Here is a 16,012-nt window from a genome sequence, read left to right as displayed (position 1 = left end):
GTAGACTAAGGTAAAACTATAAAAATAAAATAAAAATAAAAATTTGCTTTTTGCCTGAGCTTAGCATGAAGGATTATTATACTTTTCAGGTGAAGAAGCAAGAATAGGCGAAGTCATGTCGCTTGGAGATTTTCATAGATGAGTTTGTAATTAAGCGAGTGTCACCTGGCCAGGATGACCCGGACTGTACACGGCCCTGAAGTTACCTTGAGTGCCGCGTTCATGGACTTCAGCTGTGCACTAACATTTGAATGTTCACCAGGTGGAAAAAGGGAAATTAACTTGACAAATGAGAATCAGCCAAGACCAAATCAACCAATCAAATCGCAGTTTTATCAAGAAAAATCCACAGAAAAGTCGGGGTCGATGACCAATCATAAATTGCCCTCGTTTGATTGGCAGCCACGCGTGCACAGGTATACTCCGTAACTTGGAGAACTGAAAATCCCCCGATCGCATCTTGTTCCTTTCTCATTGTTTGTCCAAGTTCAAAGGGAATAATGACCACCATTGATTATTCTTGTTTTTGAACTCCGCCTGCATATTAATACATCCACACGCCTTTCCCTCCTTACTGCCCGACTCACCGGTACTGCGTCTCGTCTCCCTATTCCACTCCCCCCCCTCCCCCTGGATTTTAATATCCGCCATGTCAACAACCAGAATTCCGCAATTGAATGGTAACGTCGGAACCCCAAATACCCAGCGTCGCCCAGTCGCACATTTCCTTCCGGATGAAACACAGAACGGCCATTTATCTCCTCCCATGAACGGTCACAGTCATAGTCACAGCAACGGCAACGGTGTCGAGTCAGACTCGCAAGACTTATCGGACAGCACCTCTTCCACCCGCTCCACCTCAGTAAACGGCACCAGAAGTCGACGACGCCCAGGCATGTCTCGCAAGGCCTCGTCTCCAATGGCGCCTACCTTCATGGTATCGGCGCCAGGAAAAGTCATTGTCTATGGCGAACACGCCGTCGTTCACGGCAAAGCGGCCCTGGCTGCGGCTATTTCTCTTCGATCTTATCTCCTCGTCACCACCCTTTCAAAATCACAACGCACAATTACCCTCAACTTCGGAGACCTGGGTCTAAAGCATACTTGGAATATTGATACACTTCCGTGGGATGTATTCCACCGCTCAGACAAAAAGAAGTTCTACTACAGCCTGGTCACATCTCTCGATGACGAACTCGTTCAAGCACTTGAGCCCCACCTCGAACACGTCTCCGAGGGCATTCCCGAAGAGCAACGCAAACCTCATGTCCGCTCCGCCTCCGCATTCCTCTACCTCTTCCTCTCCCTGGGTTCTCCACAAAGCCCAGGTGCCATCTACACCCTTCGTTCTACAATCCCCACCGGCGCCGGATTAGGCAGCAGTGCCAGTGTATGCGTTTGTTTAAGTTCCGCTCTTCTGCTCCAGATAAGGACTCTCGCCGGTCCTCATCCTGACCAGCCCCCTGATGAAGCTGAGACTCAAATTGAACGTATCAACCGTTGGGCGTTTGTGGGCGAGCTCTGCATTCATGGAAACCCCAGTGGGGTAGACAACACGGTCTCCGCAGGCGGCAAGGCTGTGTTCTTCAAGCGAACCGATTACGAGAAACCACCGACTGTCCTTCCACTTCCAAATTTTCCTGAATTACCGCTTCTTGTCGTCGATACCCAACAAACCCGCTCCACCGCCACTGAAGTAGCGAAGGTGCTTGAGTTGAAAAAGGCACTCCCTGTTGTAACGGAATCTATCTTGGACGCCATTGACAAAATATCATGTTCTGCGCGCGAATTAATCGACTCACCTGACTCTGATAACGAGTCTGCGGAGGCCATGGATCACTTCGGTACTTTGATTCGTCTCAACCACGGCCTGTTGGTCTCATTGGGCGTCTCCCATCCTCGCTTGGAGCGAGTTCGTGAACTTGTTGATTCTGCCAATGTTGGTTGGACCAAGTTGACTGGTGCTGGCGGTGGTGGTTGTACTATGACTCTTCTTCGTCCTGATGCGAACCCCGAGGCTGTTAAGGCATTGAAGGCTCAGCTTGCCGCTGAAGGCTTCAACAAATACGAAACCACACTCGGAGGTGATGGTATCGGTGTCCTCTACCCGGCGGTTCTGCGCAACGGCTCCGACGAGGAGGGCGGCGAAGAAATTGACCAGGAAAAGTTCGAAGAGGCCGAGGGTCACATCGGTATTGAGCAACTCGTGGGAGTGGGATTCCACGAAAAGCGCGAAGGCTGGAAGTTTTGGAAACGAGCTGCTGCTGCTTAATCTGGGACGCGGATTGCCCAGCACTTCTGCCACCATATCACTTCGTTGGCCTTTGGAAATTCTTCCGCACCATTGGCACCGGAGCCTAATGAACCTTTCATCTTCTCAATTTGTTTTCTTTGTTTCATTTCGGGTCTAAGTCCTGTGAGGTTCTTGCATTCCCATTTTCATCCCATTCTCTGAACACACTTTCAACCCATATGCTTTTAACCCCCCATCTGTGATTGGGAAACTGTGTTTGAGCATGTTATCAAACTGCACAAGTACATGTTGTCTTCACCCTTCAAAAAAACCCATGATATTTCTGGGCCTTCTCTTCGTCCTTGTGGTCTATTTTTCTTATCTTGTTCCATTTATTGAACGTCTAGGGTTGAGATACCAGTCTTCGCATGAGCATGTCTATGGCGCAGGTATGTCCACTGGTTAGCTGTGGGCAGCTTGCAATATCCATTAATAATAGTCTATGAAAATATCAGTCTATGATACCGTTTGTACAACTTTCTGTTCCCTTCATGTATTCGTATATTAGATAGAAAAAAGTACTCGAAGGACTCCAACCCCTCCTGTTCAACTGTTACATCTATAGAGTTCCACCTGGGTGGATCCGCTGGACCCGCTGACTCAGATCGTCGCGACGAGCTCTAGTTACAGGCTTGACTCCGAAGCCGAGCTTCCTTACAAATCACGACTCGGACATGGCTTCTCTGGCACGCACAAGCAAGGCAATTATACTCCTTAACCGAACAATTGTATATATAAAACAACTAACGATTCATACAGCGCACCAATATAAGACTTGGCCGACTCAATTCGTCGAGCGTGAGACCTAGCTTGCTCCAGCAGATCAGACTGATAGTCTCCAAGTCTAGCCCATTGCCAGCTCCAAACAAGCCAAGAGCTTTAAAAATTGCGCACAACTTAACTCCGCACGCAAGATTATACACAACACAGCCCAATATCTCCGATACACCTACTAAGCTAAAGGAGACTCTCACCCCTGCTCTCCTCGAAGACGTCCGAAATTTCTGGTTCAGCCACATCAACGATGAAGAATCTTTAATTCTACCCGGTGGAAACGAGATGCAACGTTGGTTCACCCGTGATATAAACTTTGACAAAGCCTGTGTGTAAGTTTCTCCCACGATCGGGCTATGCCGTACTTTCCCATTCATCCCCATATATTCCATTTAATTCCAAACCCTCACCAAGAACCAACTAACAACCCAAATCCAGCACCCAATTCCAACCAGCCCTAGAAGCAATCATCGAAACAGGAGCCACAGCTCCCCAAATCCTATCAGCAGTAAACCCCACCCCCCTAACCTATCTCTCCCTCCTCCTGCTACTAGACCAAGTATCCCGGAACTGCTACCGCGGCGAAGAATCCAAGCTCGTCTTCACGCGCTTCGATCCCTTAGCCTCAGAAATAGCCGTCCAAGCACTTTCTCTCGGTATCCCACTTAGTCCCGAGATACGGTACAAAGTAGCCTACCGATTTTGGTTCCCGTTACCGCTCATGCACTCTGAAGCATTAAGTGTGCATCAGCAAGCTATAAAGGTCCTTGAGGAGAAGGTGCGTGATTTTGAGGCCTTCTTAGATATGGAGAGGGATTCTTTGGGGCAAGATGAGAAGAGATGTTTTGATGTTTTGCGGCCCAAGAAAAATATGGTGAAAGAGGTTTTGGAGCGGAATTTGGATTTTGAGAGGAGGCATCTTGTTATTATTGAGCGGTTTGGGAGGTATCCGCATCGGAATGATGCGTTGGGGAGGGTTTCTACGAAGGAGGAGGTGGAGTATTTGGAGAATGGTGGAGAGACATTTGGGTAGTGGGTTGTATGTATAGATGTGGTGTATATATACTATATACAGGTGTATGTGGATCATGAGAGTGACTTTAGGTATCATATAGATCAAGAATGTAGGTACAAGCTCTCAAGTTATATTTCTTCAAACTATAAGCCATGATGAAATACACGAGCCCTAGAGTACTACAATCTAATATATTAAGAGTGGCTTCGGCGCTACATATTGATCTCTTGCTTGAACAGAACACTGTATTCAATGAAAATAAACTTGACGAAGGCAATAACCCTGGGGAATAACAGACTAGAAGGGACGACCCATCGACTCAACTACCTAAAAAAGACCTGCCACTCTTTCAAACCAATTGGCCCGGTGCACGTCCGATGCCTGTGGATCAGTCTTCTGTTCTCAACTTCGTCCACAATTGCCACTGCCATATCCTTGTTGTGAATTCCTATATCAATTTCTTTTTAGCCAGTCGCAAGAACCAATTGGCGAGAGGATGATGTGGTGAGGCCGACGCGGGTGTCAGGTCTTCCCTCTGGGTTTCCAAGTTTCTATTTTCATTCGGAAGACCAACAAACACTTTTGAATACATGATAGGTGTCCATAATCAATGCCATATAGAAACAGGATGTCTGCCATTTAGAAAAATTTCTTTGTCCCAAAGCTATGGCATTAATACCATGTGTACATCACACAATTGCTTACATCTATACTATTTCAGTGTTGCACCGGCTGAGATAATTATCGTATTTGCTTACTTCTTCCGTAATTACGAACTCAGCCTTCCTGAGGACAGTATAGCACCGAGGGGGCTTGATCGCTTTGCCTTGCAATACGAAATACCTGGGTTGCCTGTGGTGTTCAAACCTCGTCGATGAAACATAGTTTGACCAAGGTGGCCGACATGCCCTTCCTGGCTCCTGGCTTATGTCTCATTGCATTGCTACAGAGCTTTGCTGGACGGTTTTGTGTCTTTGTGGAACGCTCAGGGGAAATAATTACTACAATCGAATCAATTATAGTCAAAGCAACCCGCAACACTGGCAACAAAATCTGCAAATACCAAGATGAATAGATTCAAATACATCCCAATTTTACTTTCTGTTATAAGCTGCATTCTTGAGCACGGACAAATTCGTTATACCATAATATAATTGCCAGTGACCTTGGTCTTCAGTGGACTTCTTCAGGGCCAAATTTAGTGAACCTAGTAAGTTGCGGAGCAGCTCGCGGTCTTCTACTTTGGATCCAGACTGAGGCTCGTGACGAGGTCCACTGCCGAAATTCCAGTGTTCATTCTTCAGGCGACTGTACTCGTACTGGTGGATGATCGGTTGGAATGTGGAGTTTAATTAATCCCCCCTTCCCAATTCCGCAAAGGAGCACGCGACCCCTTTGCAAAAGGAGAGAAAAGGATATGGTATTCGAGAATTCTAATTATAGCATGCTTATTCAAATTATTTTCCTAGTGATACATGCATATATTTGAGTGGCAAGGGGAAAACAACATTTGTACGGAGTAGTGAGAGACGAGATAGATGTGCCAAGCCCATCTAAAGTGCTCGGTAATGATCAACCCCCCTCCAAGCCAGCAACCTGGGAAACTCCTTATTCAAGGGAGTTTGGCCGAGTAGTCTAAGGCGATTCTGTTTTTTTAACCCGAAAACATCTCATCACGTAACCATTTACTAATTAAATTTCTAGCGAAATCAATTCTCTTCGGGGGCGTCATCATCTGACAGCTGTCGATTTTCTTTCCTCTTCTCTCTTTCCACCTCTCTCTTCTTGTTCTCTCGTATTTACTGTTTCTTGGAAGGGACCTACCTCTTTTAACACTTTTAATACCCCGTACAGGGTTACCTGTAGAAAGTGTTTGGCGTTATGAGGAGGCTGGTTTGACTCACTTAGCTAGGATTGTAGACTCGCTTATTTTGCCAAGTCGAACCATAGTTTAGGCTCTATGGAAGCAATTGAATACATGTACTGAAGCAATAAGATACTGAAATCATTTATGTTATTCTTGCCAATTGAAATTTACGTTAAAAGAAAGACGCCTTTCGCACGAACTGCTTTTGATTATATTGAACACAAGGGCTCGCACGGCGACGTTTCTAGCCTTGTTCCCCTACTACTACCTAATTACCTTAATAACCTATCCCCAGTAGTTACCATTGAAAATTCATAGGCCGATTATTATTATATTAAACTTTGGAAGAATCTTTCTATCCCTCTTCTTTCCCCCTCATGCCAAATGGAGTGTGTCAAGTCTGGGTATGGTTGTGCCAGACGGCATTCTCGGAGTGCCTTGCGTCTTGGGAATAATCTTTTCAAACCTCAAGGGGTTTCAAGAACTTTACCTCCGCCTTGAAAGAAAAAGATCTCTACATACTCACTCATTCATCTCAAGTTGCCTAACAAGCCTTGTACCCCACATGCCTGGGGTACATCAAGCGCCCTGTCAATATCCGCTTTCAGTCTACCCTGTCCACCAGGGATATGTCCTTTTCTGTTCGATCCAGCAGACTAAATTCAGACACCATGCCTTGAATTGAATGAGAACTTTGATTATTTTCTCCGGTCCCAAGCAGCCACGGCAGGTATCAACTTGGAATTCATGTTTGGTTAGCTCTACATCCTCACATAGAAGAAACCAAGAGAACGCTTTACCTTCCTCCTTCACTCCCTTGAAATATGTGCGCCATTGAGCTGCCCAGTCTGTCTCGCCATGATCATCTCACGTCAGTTCTCATTTCGACCATTCATACTCGCGCTCCTCATCGTATCCACCTCCTCATCTAAAGCATTGCATCTTTTTCAACATGCCACATCTCTGCCTCAGTCCCGCCTTATCCTTTTCTTTTCAACATTTTTTATCCAAGAGGCATGTTTGTGGACGGTAGCTTGTTCTGCGCTTTACAAGCTCTCTGGTAACAAGTGTCTTTCCATCATAGGAAATGTGGTAACAGGAATAATCTCGTGAGCATTATTCCTAGGATTCAAATGTGCTCAGTTTAGCTGATTTTCCAACTATACAGTGCTTTAACTTTCGTTCTCGCTGCCTCTCAAATCGGATTCTATGTGGTAACAGGTAGCGAAGTTCGCTGGGATGCCGCTACAAGTGTGGGCAATGACCCCGAAGGAAGGAAATTAATGCTCAGTGGATTGAAGTCATTCCTAGCAGCATCTACACTGCTCCTATTTTTATCCTGGCTCTGCACACCAGGTCTATCAGTCATTCTAAACTATTGGCTCTCGGCACTTTTCCCGCTCCGATCGACAGACAAGTCAGACGAGGAAGCGTTGTTGGCAACGACGAAGAGTGCATCTCGTACAAAGGTTATCATTCAATTTTGGACTGTTGGCGCCGTTATAATAACGTCATTTCTATGGCTTGTTAGACCGCATGTTCCATATAGCCATATCTCTGGGGCGATACCATTTACATTCTTCGAAGCATTGTGCCCGAAATCAGCTTCTCTGCAATATGCCAGTGGCTTTGATTTCCCACTACAGATTTTAATTGGGGAAGAGTATTGGGAAGCGCCTCGTGGGTATTTCAAAGGATGGGCTCCTGGCGCGAAGCAGATGAGTCTGGATGAATATGCCAGGCCTGATTGGGCTTCTGGGAATTTGCCAGTAGGTTTTCAGCGATGGAATAAATCGAAAAGCGAGAAGAGACCAAACTACGATACTACTCACATGAGTAAAAATAAAACCTCGAACATTGATTACAGTCCGGTGCATGATCCCCTTCGCATAACTAATCTGGATCAAAATGTGGTGGAACCTCTTGCTCAAGCATTGAAAAATCATGAAATTCCGATCAATCATATTGTTTTCGTTATGATGGAAAGTGCAAGAAAGGACATTTTCCCCTTCAAAGCCGGATCGAGCCTGCATCAGCAAATATTAACCTCCCACGAGTTCGCAGATGTTCAAGCGATCCAAAAGCTGAATAACACATTATCACGCCTGACACCAGTGGCAGAGCAACTGACGGGAGAGCAGAGCGGCTTCAGCCTCAATGGAGATGAAACTCAGGTTGCTTGGAGTGATAGCGCCGAGATTGGAATGGGCGGTATTAATATTCATGGCCTGCTCACAGGTAGTAGCCTTTCGTTCAAGAGCGCGATTATGAACCACTGTGGCACCGGACCCCTACCCGTTGATTTCATGGACGAAGTACACGCGGAGATATACCAGCCCTGTATCATGCAGATACTTGATCTTTTCAATCAGCGCAACGATCCTTTGCGTCAAGGCCAAGCCAAAGAGTCTTCTGGATTTCGGAATCGCAATTGGACATCGATCTTCTTGCAATCTATCACCGGCTTATTTGATGACCAAAATATCTTAAATGAACAAATGGGGTTCCAGAAAGCCCTTTACAAAGAGCAAATTGAAAATATTAGCGCTCCATACTACCACAAAGACATGGAAGAGATCAACTATTTTGGGTATGACTCGTTCTTATGCCCTGGCCGTTGATATACTGACCTGAGATAGTTACGCAGAACGTGAGACATACCCATACCTACGAAAAATTGTGGATGAAACGATCGCAAATGGTCAAAGACTTTTCCTTTCGCACTTCACGAGCACTACACATCATCCCTGGGCCACCCCATCGAAATTCCAGAAGGAGAAATACTTCGCCGATGGCCTGATGGGTAAACACGAAGACATGAATAACTATCTGAACTCGGTTCGTTACGTTGACACATGGCTTGGTGAGATACTTCAAGTTCTCGATGACACGGGTATTTCAAATGAGACCTTGGTTGTGTTGGTAGGCGACCAGTAAGTTACCTTCCAACTGGATTTTATCAATATGAAATACTCACACTAGTGTAGCGGCCAAGCGTTCCACGAAGACAGTCCTATATCCGGAACATACGAGAACGGACACATAAGTAATTTCCGCATCCCACTAGTTTTTCGACACCCACTTCTTCCTCAAATCCAAATCACAGCCAACGCCACGTCAATGTCCGTTGTCCCAACAATTCTCGACTTGTTGGTCCAAACGAAATCCCTCAACGAGGATGACTCAAACACTGCACTAGACTTGATGAACGAGTACGAAGGTCAATCGCTTATTCGACCATACCAGGCTATGCATAATGGTCGCCAAGCGTGGAACTTCGGTATCATTAATGCCGGTGGCACGATGCTTAGTGTCGGATCTGCGGCTGTTCCATACAGACTCATATTGCCTTTGTCCAGCGATTTCGAATATGTGTTCTCAAATTTGGATGCTGATCCCGATGAGAAGAATTCTCTACGTGCTTGGTCTATAGAAGAGTTGAGTCCGCGGATAGAGAAGGAACATGGATACAAAGCTGTACAGTGGGTTGTTGAGGCGGAACAAGTTGGACGGTGGTGGGTAGAGGAGCGCAAAAGATTATGGAACTACCACTAGTAACTAATAGGTACTCGGAACGAGTATCGTAAATAAATTGTACATTAATTGTCTAGTAATAAACAAACAGTCGGATGTGTTACTTCTCCTCACGCAAGGCCTACTACGTACATAGTACAATCGGGTGAACAAGCGCAATTAGCAAAAAAGAAGTATATACGTGAGCTCTTAGAGTCGTGAAAGCCCGTGAGAGTACCGAGAATACGCCCAGGCACCATCCAGTAAGCAGTCATACTTATTGCATGAATTGCACTGTCTTAATATTGTTCTCTTTGTTCAAGCCTCAGGCCACCAATAAGACCGCAGCAAACAGACTCAACGGCCCCACTTGACACCTCAACCTGCCATGAATCGTTGATTGTGATTGACACATAAAAGAAGCCATTGCCTCTGTTAAAGAAAATACCTGTCAGCAGGAACAAAGAGAACAGACCCGATTGCACTTTCTCTGATACCAGGTTGGACTTGCCCAGACCCAGCGCAGCCTGAAGGTCCATCATTTTCATCTCAATCGCCCCGCATCAGATTTGATAGCCAGATTCCCCGCCAAAATGGATGGGAAATACGCCAGTGACCCAGAATGGGCCTCTGTGACTCCAATTCCTCTAGACGATGGCGAAGAGTCCGGAGCCACGCCCCTGGCATACATCGCCTATCCGACTGAGTATCTCGAAGCAACGTCCTACCTGCGGGCCGTCATGGCTGCAAATGAGATGTCGGAGCGGGCATTGAAATTGACGCAGGATGTGATCGCCATGAATCCGGCACACTACACCGTCTGGTAAGAACTCAATCACTACCCGTGCAATTCAGTTTGTATCTACAAATTCCGAAGACGTCCACACTAACATGTCCCAGGATCTACCGTGCCAAGATTCTTTTCGCACTAGAAAAAGACCTCAACGAAGAGGTATCATGGCTGAACCAAGTCGCTCTGAAATATCTGAAAAACTACCAAATCTGGTAAATCTCAATCTGCCCCCATGAAATGTCAAAGCAACAACTAATATCCCCCAGGCACCATCGCCAAGTAATCATGTCTACACGGGCAACATTCCCAACTCTCCCACCAAAAGAACAAGATTTCCTCGTGGACATGTTCGCCCAAGACAGCAAAAACTATCACGTCTGGACATACCGCCACTGGCTAGTCCGACACTTCAAGCTATGGGATCACCCACGCGAAGTCGAAGACATAAACCACCTCTTAAAAGCCGATGTGCGCAACAATTCCGCCTGGAACCATCGGTACATGCTCCGATTTGGTCCCCGAGAAGGTGAACTAGACGCTGGTATGGCCAATGCAGGCGACATGTCGACCACACCCGGCGACAAGGGTGTTCTAGGCGTTGTGGATGAAGATATGGTTGATAGTGAACTTTTGTATGCGCAGGAAGCTATTGTGCGGGCACCGGAGAATAGGAGTCCGTGGTGGTTTGCTCGGGGCGTGTTACGTGCTTCCGGACGGAGATTAGAGGAATGGGAGGAGTTTGCGGGGAAGTTCGTTGTAGGGGATGCGGTTAAGAGTTCGCATGCTGTTGAGTGGTTGGCGGATGTTTATGCCGGAGGGGGTAGAGAGGGGTTGGCTGTTGATATGCTGAATCTGTTGAAGGAGAAGTATGATCCTATTCGAAAGAATTATTGGGATTATCGGATTAAGGCTCTGGGACTGGCTACTGCTTGAGTGGTCTTGTGATTTTTCAAATGTCTTATGTACGCAGGCTTTATTTTAATGAAAATCACTTGACTTGATCCATGTACCCGTAGACGGCCGATGCGAGTATATTGAGAAGACAAAGTAGACGGGACGAAGAAAAGAGTGTATAGCATTTTATCTTTCTTTTTCTATAAGATGCAGGCCTGTATGCAGAAGGAAAACATGAAAATTCGTGACGAGATAAGTGGAAAGACAAGATGAACCAAAGACTATATGAGGTATATAAAGTAGAAAAACCGAAATGAAAAAATATGTAAAGAGAAAAGAGAAAAGAGAAAAGAACCAAGAGGATTTACTCAATCCATATTAAACCCATCCCTCAGCCAAGAGCTTTCGATATTCCTGAGCCATATCAATAGTAACATTACTTCCACCACAAACAATAATGACCACTCTACTTTGAGAGTTGAGATCAGGAATGAGTTGCTTCAACTTAGAGCTAAGTTCAGGAGACTTCGAGGCAACAGCGCCGTTCTCCGTCTCTGGCTCAACATCCGTCTCAACATCTGTTGAGGTGGATCGGTCATCGCCGTAACCCTCATCCCGGGAACCAGTGTCCTCAATAGTCATCTTCCGCTTCTTGGAGCTTTGGCCCCCAGCAACGGCGGGTGCCGATGTAGTAGCAGAAGAAGCGGTGGCGGCATCGCCAATGGCCGCCTCGACACAGACACCGCAGGCAAGTTCCACGAGGAGACGCTCGTCATCCGCAAGACGGAGAACGCCCCGTGCGGCTTCAGCATCTGTGAGCACGGCACTGTGAACTTTGATACCGGGTGGAGGGGCCACCGCATATTGGAAGGTTGTTTCCGAAACACGGATGGCGCCGAGAGAGGTGGCTTGTGATGTGATCTTTGGGAGGGAGACGAGGGATTTCTTGGCGATGGCAGCGGCCAGAGAGTCGGTACCGTCCGTCTCGATGGCTAGGAGGTTGATAGGGCTGGGTTCCTTGGACACTGGGGCGGAGGAGGTAGTGGTTGTTGTAGTAGTATCCAGAGAAGTATCCAGGTAAGCGTGGCCGGTGCTAGAGGGGCCATTATCAATCTGCTTCTTGGAGCGACGCTTCTCAAGACCCATTACAAGGCCGTTAAGAAGACCTCCACCACCAACACTGCAGAGGATTGCATCCAGAGGAAGCGCCCGTCCGCCGTAAAGTTGCTCTTCCTCCGCGTTAGCGGCATGGGGAAGCTGTGTCTCTAACTCGTCCACGATAGTACTGTTTCCCTCCCAAATGGGGGCGTTGTCAAAGGGATGCAAGGCAATCTTGGCCACATCCTCATCATCACCAGAGCTAGTCTTCATGATAACATCTTTCATGTAAGAGCCTGCCTCGAAGAAGGTCTCGCCGTGGCGGATGACGTCCGCAGCCCCGGCAGCTCGTAGTTTCTCCAACATCAAAGGCTTGGTGGAAAGTGGGACCACGACAGTGCAAGGGTATCCAAGAGTACGGGCAGCACAAACAGCTGCTAATCCAGCATTGCCACCGGACGAGGCGTAGAAGTGAATTCGGCGGTTGGCATATTCGGGTTTGCGAAGATGGGACAGAATCTGGTTGCCCATAGCACGGGACTTGAAGGAGCCACTGGGTTGAACATTCTCAAGCTTGAGGAAGATTCTACATCCTGCAGCCCGAGATAGGGCGGCTGATTCAACAAGCGGAGTTTCGATCCATGGGGTTTTGAAGACCGGGGTCTGGTAGTCGGCGGAAGGCATGATACTTCCTGTGTGTTGAAGAGGAATTTGATCAATAACGTTTTTGCCGGAGAGAACAAGAGAGTCCACGAAGGGTCGGGTTCAAAGAGAATCCCAAGATAGGAGAATTCGATGGATATAGATCAAGTATATCAACTCGATGTACGGCTGTCGAAGGAGGATAAAATGTAGAATAGAAGAAGGTATGAGGAAGAATGGTCGATACAAATTAACAAAAATAAACCAAGAGCACGCTCAGCTTTCAATAATAATACAGTAGTATACAGATATTGCAACATGTTTTGATATACATAGAGGAAGCCCTAGCCACTGAGTTTTCCGACGGGAAACGGGCTCCGTTTCCCGTCCCGGCCACCCCGTGGTTGGAGATAGGGTGGGCAATCCACGGTTCTGGCCCATTCTTTCCCGTTGATAACCTTGTGGATATCTCCAATCAGAACTAATGCGACTATGACATACCGCCCAGTACCAGGTTGGAGTCACGCTGGAAAACCTGGCAACTCAGCAGTCACCGTGTGGGGAGACCCAAAAACCTTCTCAATGGAGCTGTCGCACCTGGGCGGAGACGATGCAAATCTTCATACATACGGGTCTTGCCGTGGGACATGATTGGCTTGCAGGGTATTCCTCTTATCAAATCGAAAAGGCTCGAGGCCACGCAAATTCTTAATCCTCTGCAAGTAAAGGGGGGAAAAGATGACCTTTCTTGACACCTTCACCGTAATCTGAATCCGATCCGTAGACAGTGGCCGAGAATGCCCGTTTGGCTGGGTCGGAAGTATCTACACGGAGAAGCTCTAGAAGTTCTTGCGATTTGGCGGGCATAAACGGCTGCAGTAAGATCGCAGATATGCGAAGCGATTCCGCCACGTTAAAAATAACCCACTGGGGGTTGGGGTTTTTCCACGGTTCCGTTGCGTGGAAGTACTTGTTGGTCTAATGGGGCGCAAACACGGTCAACCAGGCGCCCGATGGGGGGAAACTGCGGGGAATCTTGAGGGGTCTATCGTTCATACCTTCTCGATTATGCTCATAATTTCTTGTAGCGCGGCACGGGGGTTCAATCCGGTCATATGCTCGGCAACCTTTAGCGGTGTCGAGACCAGCATTACCTGATGTGCCACGTCCTCCGGGCTTGGTTTCGGAAGCTTATTAGAAGTAGCATCTTGGATATACGAGCGAAGTCTTCCTTTAGCACACCCAATTGTTCGTGATGCTAAGTTTCCAATACCCCCTTGAAGCCATTTCTTATAATCCCTAGTGATGAAAGAGTTGTCGTAGTCGGAGTCATCCCCCAACCCTCCCTGATAGGCTAGGAAGAATCGCATGCCATCAACGCCGAATCTGTCGATGGCGAAAAATGGGTTCACCACATTGCCAGTAGATTTCGACATCTTCTCCCGGTTCATTGTCCAATGTCCGTGCACGAGAACATTCCGGGGCACGGGAAGGTCTAGAGCCATCAGGAAAGCAGGCCAATAGACACAATGAAATCTATCGGGTGATCAGCGGTGAGGTCCGTCATGCGCGCGCCACTGGATTGAACTTACCGGACGATATCCTTGCCAACTACATGGACGTTTGCGGGCCAAATCGACTTGTCGTCTTGCCCGGGTGGGAAAGGATATCCTGCTCTTGTCAGATAGTTGACCAGCGCATCCAACCAGACATAGATAGTTTGAGTGCTGTCGCCGGGAACCGGAATTCCCCAGGTCAACCGTTCGGATGGCCGCGAAATCGACAAGTCTTGCAGTCCAGCTGACACTGATTGAATCACAGCGGTTGAATACTTTGACGGCGTGATGAAGGAGTCAGGTCTCTTGTAAAGTTCAAGCAGACGGTCTTGGAATGCAGATAGACGGAAATGATAGTTGATTTCCGACGACCACTCAACTTCTTTTCCTGTTTCAATTGAGACCTGAACATATGTGAGCCACTGCATGAGAAATAATCCCGGTATTGCTTACCATTCTCTTCCGACCGGTTGCTGGATCCAAGGAATTTTGTACCTGCGTTTGCGGGTAAAACGTCTCGTCACTGACAGAATACCATCCTTCATGTTTTGAAGTATAGATATAGCCTCGGTGCTCAAGCATTTCCTGTGTGTCCCCGTTAGCAACGCAATTAACGTATGAGCGGTTCTACCTACCCAAAAATATTGTACAGCATCGCGGTGCGCCGGATCGGTTGTTCGAATGAAGTGGTCGTTGTCGAGGTTTGCAGCTTTCGCCAAGGCCTATCATATATGAGAAATTAGCGCTTGTTTGGGAAGTGCGGAGGAAATAATATGAACAAATGTATACATACCTCGAAGGTTCGGCAGTTCATATCGCAAAAAGCCTGGGTATCCATACCGGCTTCAAGAGCAGCTTGCTGGATCTAACAACGGGTGTCAACAAAGAATGTTCCTTTGATAATACTGATGTTTCATGTACCTTCATGCCATGCTCGTCGGTTCCGGTCAATAATTGGGCGTCGGTATTTCCAAGAAGGACTTGCCATCGTTTCAAAATATCGGAGATGACCATAGTATAGAGGTGGCCGACATGAGGGGCTATGACAAAAAGCTAGTTAGTTTCGAAACCAGTTCTTGCAAATTTTTAGAAAGACGTACCAGCATTGACGTAAAAAATGGGAGTAGTCACATAGTATGGCTTCTTAAATTCCCCCGAACTCGGAGTTGTCGATGTCGCAAGTCCACGGTAGAAAGCCTTGGGGCTTGCATACCCACAGGCTGTGCAATTCCATGTTCGCCGTGAATTTGAGAAAATGCCGGCCCTTTTAAGGGCATTGAGGGGCGTTCTTGGGGAAATCATCAGGGCCTTGGGGTTGGTCAAAGGAGAGAAGGCGGGCGTCGCATGTTATTCCGCATCATGAATGTCCGCGGAAGTCGGTGGTCCAAGCTCCACCACCCGCCAATTTTCTTTTGATTCTTTCTTGCTATGCGCCACCACTCTTCCATGCTTCATCGCAAATCCAAACTCTGACAAATTTGACTGTTCATTCGTGTCAAATATAAATAAACAATACATTACTGCGCTTCTCGGCCGTTCTATCGATCAGTACCCATTCTTCGAAGAC

At 47.2% G+C, this 16,012-nt stretch overlaps 6 protein-coding genes across 6 annotated transcripts; 4 read left to right on the top strand and 2 right to left on the bottom strand.

Moving 5' to 3' along the window:
• Nucleotides 1–649: 649 nt before the first annotated feature.
• On the top strand, nt 650–2,272 carry erg12 (mevalonate kinase; the record flags this gene model as incomplete). The annotated part of the gene is made up of 1 exon (XM_056924806.1): nt 650–2,272. One exon carries the CDS (start codon nt 650–652, stop codon nt 2,270–2,272), a length of 1,623 nt encoding a protein of 540 aa, XP_056777532.1.
• Nucleotides 2,273–2,667: 395 nt separating this feature from the next.
• N7478_008591 (DUF924 family protein) lies at nt 2,668–4,100 on the top strand (the record flags this gene model as incomplete). Its single annotated transcript, XM_056924805.1, has 3 exons — nt 2,668–2,682; nt 3,053–3,399; nt 3,506–4,100. The coding sequence occupies 3 exons, from the start codon at nt 2,668–2,670 to the stop codon at nt 4,098–4,100; spliced, it is 957 nt and encodes a 318-aa protein (XP_056777531.1).
• A 2,673-nt stretch (nt 4,101–6,773) lies between these two features.
• N7478_008590 (uncharacterized protein) lies at nt 6,774–9,504 on the top strand (the record flags this gene model as incomplete). The annotated part of the gene is made up of 4 exons (XM_056924804.1): nt 6,774–6,820; nt 7,118–8,539; nt 8,589–8,882; nt 8,937–9,504. 4 exons carry the CDS (start codon nt 6,774–6,776, stop codon nt 9,502–9,504), a joined length of 2,331 nt encoding a protein of 776 aa, XP_056777530.1.
• A 551-nt stretch (nt 9,505–10,055) lies between these two features.
• On the top strand, nt 10,056–11,188 carry ramB (bifunctional protein farnesyltransferase/protein geranylgeranyltransferase; the record flags this gene model as incomplete). The annotated part of the gene is made up of 3 exons (XM_056924803.1): nt 10,056–10,285; nt 10,363–10,467; nt 10,522–11,188. The coding sequence occupies 3 exons, from the start codon at nt 10,056–10,058 to the stop codon at nt 11,186–11,188; spliced, it is 1,002 nt and encodes a 333-aa protein (XP_056777529.1).
• Nucleotides 11,189–11,527: 339 nt separating this feature from the next.
• N7478_008588 (putative L-serine dehydratase) lies at nt 11,528–12,931 on the bottom strand (the record flags this gene model as incomplete). The annotated part of the gene is made up of 1 exon (XM_056924802.1): nt 11,528–12,931. One exon carries the CDS (start codon nt 12,929–12,931, stop codon nt 11,528–11,530), a length of 1,404 nt encoding a protein of 467 aa, XP_056777528.1.
• Nucleotides 12,932–13,597: 666 nt separating this feature from the next.
• On the bottom strand, nt 13,598–15,747 carry N7478_008587 (methionine--tRNA ligase MSM1; the record flags this gene model as incomplete). Its single annotated transcript, XM_056924801.1, has 8 exons — nt 13,598–13,867; nt 13,948–14,425; nt 14,482–14,849; nt 14,899–15,030; nt 15,081–15,167; nt 15,239–15,310; nt 15,367–15,485; nt 15,546–15,747. The coding sequence occupies 8 exons, from the start codon at nt 15,745–15,747 to the stop codon at nt 13,598–13,600; spliced, it is 1,728 nt and encodes a 575-aa protein (XP_056777527.1).
• Nucleotides 15,748–16,012: the final 265 nt, after the last annotated feature.

This window comes from Penicillium angulare (genome assembly GCF_028827245.1).
Source record: "Penicillium angulare strain IBT 27051 chromosome Unknown utg000005l_segment0_segment0, whole genome shotgun sequence".
NCBI lineage: Eukaryota > Fungi > Ascomycota > Eurotiomycetes > Eurotiales > Aspergillaceae > Penicillium > Penicillium angulare.
Note: the sequence above shows the minus strand (reverse complement) of the source record. Positions and strands in the feature narration are given on the sequence as shown.